Consider the following 6,054-nt stretch of genomic DNA (forward strand, 5'->3'; position numbering starts at 1 on the left):
TAATTACCATTATAACTAGCTATCTCACAATGTTTACATATGAATAAGAGCCTACATTAAAATCTGTCATATAAATTGGTCTTTTCATTAGAAATTAGCCTACTGATTGCCACCATTGATGGACAAAAAATTTCATAATATTAAAAATATCTGTATTGACAGTATATTCTGCAGTTATTCCCTGCTGTACCGAATATCTATACTTTTCAAAGTATCATATCGAAGTTAGAAATTCAAGTATTGTGACAAAATTAATTTTGTAGGGTGCCACAAATTTGTTAAAATTTCCAAAGGGTGCCACGGCTAAAAAAAGGTTGGGAAACACTGCATTAGACAGTAGATTTAACACTACTCTGCATTACTACTGCAATAAAACGCAGAGAAAACAGAGTGTCTGGACCCAAACTTTCACACACACACACGCAGAAACAGACTCATAACAGAGATCTACAACAGTAAACACAGGGTAATGGCAGGTATTTTCGTTTTGTCAAAACTTTTCAGATTTGTTTCACACTGATGATCCTGCTTTAAGTACAAATACTCCCAGTACTCAGTGTCCCAAAAAAAGCAAATCCAATTGTAGAATCTCAAGACAATACACCTTAGTCAAGCAAGTCCAATGTTTAATTTTAGACAAATTTAAACGAGACTGTAAGGGATAGAAATACTGTGGTTGGAAAACATGGTAATTGCTAATTGGTAATCTTTTTAAAAAAAACTTTCGGTCATTAAAATTGAGAATTATGTGATCTAGGACCTTTATGTAGTGTGTACTGTACCATTGTAAAGACAAGTCTGTCTATCCCTCACAGCCTCATTTTCATCTGTGTTAAATTCAGTACAGCATCTATCCTGACTAAGGTCTATGTCCAATATTAAAGGTAAAGTGTGTAATTCATTCCATGTTGAAATTAGGCACGCACAATTTACCATACAGGATATCATTCAATATTCAATATATTCAAGATTTTTTTAATTTATCAGTCAGTATTGGATATTCAAAAGTTAAATCTTCAAAAACACAAAAATACAAAAATAATTGTAGCAAATCTCAAAATTAATATCTATGTTTCACACACTGTTCATATTAATGTTGTGTTGCCTAAGGCCGCGTGTCCACCAAAGCGTTTTAGCGAGCTGAAAATGCCAGGCGCTCTGCTAAAAACGCACAGTTGTGAGCGCAGCGTTTTTTTCCCGTTGAGACGCTGTCATTGCTATGATACGGAATATCTGCTGAAGTAAATGGCAGATGCATAATGAATGAAATGTTTCTACAAGCATTATTTTTCATAATATTATGGTAGTCCAGTAATTCCATATAGTAAAGACGTAAATACACGGAGACAAACAATATTAACTTCTCCTTTGTTGTTCAGCCGTAGTACAAGTAGGGTGTGATATTAGTCGTTATTAGTCCCGCCCCTCCTCCACTGTGATTGGTTAGCTGACTGAAAAGTGACAGTGATGAGCGCAGCGTTTTACCCAAAGTTGAACATTCTTCAACTCTCGGCGCCGACAGCTAAATGTTTCTACAAGCATTATTTTTCATAATATTATGGTAGTCCAGTAATTCCATATAGTAAAGACGTAAATACACGGAGACAAACAAAAGCCCATCAGTATCGGAGAAGGATTTTAAAGGGGTCATATGATGCTGCTAAAAAGAACATTATTTTCGACAGCACGAAAAAGACGCTCAGTGCTTGGCACGCTCCTGCTGTTTTAAAAAACGCGGCGCGCCCATTTAGAACAATTAAAAAAATACGCCAGCCTCAGGAAAAAATGCTTTGGTGGACACGCGGCCTTTTAGTCCGCTTTAAGCATTTTAAATGAATAATTTTTCATTTATTTAAGTTTAAAAATTGGCCTTTTACCTGTGATAAAATTAAAATAATGATAAGCCCATCAGTATCGGAGAAGGATTTTAAAGGGGTCATATGATGCTGCTAAAAAGAACATTATTTTGTGTATTTGGTCGCATCATATGACCCCTTTAATATACATGTATCCCAAGTTAAAACAGCAAGACATAACTTTAGCTGAACTAATGGCCTGAGTTACAGCCAGGGTTATCTGTTTGTTCAATCAACTGAAGATCAGGTGATTGTTCTGGAAACTGCTCCATGAAAGCAGTCATAGTTTTGCCAAAAGCATTTGGTGTTAAATAGAGGCAAAGAAATTAGCTACATACTTCACCTTTAAAGGGGTCATATGATGTTGCTAAAAAGAACATTATTCAAAGTTCTCTGATAAGGTCCAGCCAAAAAAAATAAATAAATAAAGGTTTTTTTGTTTTTTTTCCTGAGGTCTCCAGCAGGCCTGCCTACTCCCATCGGCTTCACACTGTGATCTTTGCCTCCAAACTGAGAACCGTGCCACCTCCGCTTACCAACCGCCACACAGATAAGGCTTCTTTGGCAACCACCCCAGCCTGGCCTGGCTAGTGCTCTGACGTACCCAAAGCAAAGAGACACATGGGGACTGAGGAGGAGCTGAAGATGGCGTAGGGGGTAGGGTGAAGCTGGGAGTTGTTAGACAGGGTACGAGTGGATTAGGCTGACACTCTGCCAAGGTCCCGCCCTGCCCCGCCACGAGCCAGCCTGATGCACTGCAGTGATTACAAAAAGACAACACATTGTGCCGCACACCAAGGTCTGTGGATAAAGTAAAACCGGCGCAAGCAGCAATAAATAATGCATTTCAAAACAGGTTTCTTGCTTTCATTCAAACTGGTACAGTGTAGGTCATGGGCCTGATCGGACATGCAGGATTATTGATTGCTCAGTGCTGGGAAGTGCTTGCACTGACGAACAGGATACTTTCCAAACACGGTAAATGTGGCGGCAGGAGGCATGGCGTGCTCCAAAACCAAGGTTAAAACCAGCCAGATGCTTTTTCAACTGAAAAACAGCAAGATGAGAGCTGGGCTCTGATCCAACAGAGCTGGTTACTGTCTTACTGACTGCATTTTCACATGTGCTTGTGAAAAGAGTGCAATCGGCCCTTGCTAGAGCCTCTTAAATTATTAAAGTCAAATGTATGGCCTCTATTTCATCTCCTCAAACTATAGTGACTATGACGCATCGCAGGCTGCATTGGAGTAATGTACTCTTTCCCAACCTAATTTTCCTCCAGTATCGACAAGTCAATGGCACGAGGAAGTAAAATTGTTCAAATGCTGATATTTCAATCAGTCAACACTATTTCTGGTCAGCCTTTTGACTGCAAATCAAACTCAAATACATGCAAGCAGTCTGATTCTTAACAAGGAAGGTCACTGGAAGCATGACATTTTATCCAGGATGCAGACAGACAAACATGAGAGACAGAGAGCAAGTCTGATCAATATCCATCAGACTCAGAGCAGACGCCCTTGCACATCTATGCACATCAAAAAACAAAGTAAACAAATATATGAAAGAAAGTCCCCACCATACCCAAATACTGCAGGTGAAGCACATCGGAGCAAGCAACTTGCTGATGCCGATTCATATTCCGTTCACTTCAGTCTTTCCCTTTCGAAGTGCGAGACCAATATCCTGCCTGAAAGACGGATTAAAACACGAACCAATAGCATTCGAGCGCAAACTGTGAATGTACATTTCATTGGTTGGAGCTACTGAACGAACACGCCCCTCAATGAACGGTGTTTTGTATCTGAACGAGACTCGGAGCTACATACAACGCGAATTTTATAATGGATGTATTTCGTATATATTGTCATTTGTAGAGATGCATAAACACTAATTCTGGAGTCAGATTCAGTACATTTGTATGCATGACATTTTACGCAAATGTTGCTTGTGAACGGTCGGTGTTTTATAACGAATCGGTTGAGTGAATGATTCAGTGATTCACTTACAATACACAAAAGCATGAGTTAACTCCATCTACTGATCCCACTGATCTATATAGAGATTATTATACAGATCATTATACAAATCAGTTCGTAACCTGCAGAAAGAGTCACAAGAGATTCAAAAGCATCGAATCACCTGAATGAATCTTTTTAGTTGAGGACTCAAAAGACTCGAAACATTGAGAAGAATCAAAATTCAATCCACCACCACCACCTGTAGTTATTTAAAGGCATATGAGCTACTGACATTTATTTGTGAATTATGTTTATATGACTAAAAACTAATCTGACATGGAAACACAGCAGTGTTTGGTTACAAACCTGGCCTACTTCTTATGACCAAATAAAACACAAATAATAAAACGTTACATAATATAATAATTACACACTTAATAATTACACACACACCTTCAGCTTTCACTTTTTTCCCCCAAAACCTCATTCTCGATATTAAGGAGGGGAAGAAGTCAATAAATACGTAACATACGTGAATAAATAATGAAAGCTGATGACGGTCCTAATATGAAATTAACTATATGAGTAAATGTCCTATGGGATCATTATGCATCTCACCTTTACAAATACCCCCATATAAATATCAAGTCCTGCCCACAGTCTTTGAAAGCAATTGTTGAAACAACTTATTTGCAAGCTGGAATCACGCAATGAAGCTCAATGCAATCTGCTTAAAGTGCTCTCGCAACAGTTGTCGAGCACGAGAAAGATTGTGCACGTCACGAAACTCAAGATAACAGGTACAGACCGACAAAGATCCGCGCTAAAAACGTGTCTTACCTTCAGCTCGGGTCCGGAGATCCGACATAGTTCTCTGAACGGGCGGCATCGGTCCACCTGTCAACTGAACGCATAAAACTCCGCGTCGCGTTTCTCTCTTCCCCCGTCTAGGGATTTTAAGCGCCGGTGACCGTCACCAAAGTAGCTTTCCCCGACTCCCGTGACCGGTAACCATTTATTTAGTGTTAGGATTCATGTTGTTGTTGATGAACACCGACAGTTCCGCCCTCAATAGCACGCCCCAGCATCAGCGCGCGAAGCTGGACGCCGAATCTCCCCTGCACGCGCAAGAATCGATAAGCGGTTGAGACACTGAATGTGAGCGAGCTCTGCCTCTTCACAAATTGGACCATACCAACTAAGAACGCAGAGGGGGGTCTAGTCGCAATGTATCGAATTAAGACTGATAATTCACACTCTGAAAAAACATCAATTTCTTATAGAAACAGTATCTATTTAAGTCCAAATAACACCAGGTCTCAAGATATACAAAGTATGATTTACACTGTGCTAAATAAAAACTAAACCAAAATATTTTCCCCTAATTTTCCCCTAGGTCTGCTGGAGATTCCCTCGCTGCAGTTACTCTCATTGTTTCGAAGGGGATTGCTGACTGCTGAGACAAATGACAGCCCACTATTTCTTTAATTTAGGCCCTGAAGCAATCACGACTCTGCAATTGCCTCTCATATTACCCTCTAGCCGGAAAACATTATGGCTTTGCTGATATGCTGAGGGTTTGCTCTCAACAAGCCACATGTTGATGGACCGAATTCTCTATTCCTGTTTCACGTTCTTCCTCTTCTTCAGGCCAACTGCTATTAGTATTATGGATGTTATTATAATTAGACAAATGGATAAAATTAAATTAACAAACAAAGAACAGCACTCATATAATTACCTTTTAATTTTTTCATAAACATTGGCGTATTTTCCACCTTTATTATGTAACTGCCTAAAAGCCTGAGGCACACACATCCATTTTGCATATCTTTCATTGTATTGTAGGCTACTAATAATATAAGATCTATGAAATTGCAAGCCACAAATAATAACACGTCTTATTTCCAAAGCTATTTGGGTTTTTTTAGTCGACATCCCCCCGCCTGCAAAGGGATTTTGGTCTATTGCTCCTGAGGTTGCCTAGCAACAGTGACAATATGCCTGCCTCTTTGATTATGTGCGCGGCGGTTTTATGTTTGATCACATATCAGTCTAAATAATGACTCATCCTCTCAATATACACACAGACAGGCGCTCTCTCATTCACAGACAGATAAAAATAGATCAAACTTTTATATGAATTCTATATCAACACACATGAACGTCCAACCTTGTTCCCACCCTCCATCTGTGCTGATCAGACGAACATTTGGCATTAACGCTGCATATAATAT

General features: G+C 39.4%; 1 protein-coding gene across 9 annotated transcripts in view; it reads right to left on the minus strand.

Annotated features, from left to right (window-relative positions):
• Positions 1–4,988, minus strand: part of atp8a1 (ATPase phospholipid transporting 8A1) — a 170,256-nt gene extending 165,268 nt beyond the window's left edge. For all 9 annotated transcript variants that reach the window (XR_001641819.1, XM_016573661.1, XM_016573662.1 and 6 more), the window contains exon 1: positions 4,658–4,988. Coding sequence is in view for 8 of the 9 variants with exons in the window: in XM_016573661.1 (XP_016429147.1) it covers positions 4,658–4,706 (49 nt within the window). In the remaining variant the exon portion in view is untranslated. The remainder of the gene's footprint in view (positions 1–4,657) is intronic.
• Positions 4,989–6,054: the final 1,066 nt, after the last annotated feature.

This window comes from Sinocyclocheilus rhinocerous, unplaced genomic scaffold (genome assembly GCF_001515625.1).
Source record: "Sinocyclocheilus rhinocerous isolate Xijiao unplaced genomic scaffold, SAMN03320098_v1.1 scaffold111, whole genome shotgun sequence".
NCBI classification, from domain to species: domain Eukaryota; kingdom Metazoa; phylum Chordata; class Actinopteri; order Cypriniformes; family Cyprinidae; genus Sinocyclocheilus; species Sinocyclocheilus rhinocerous.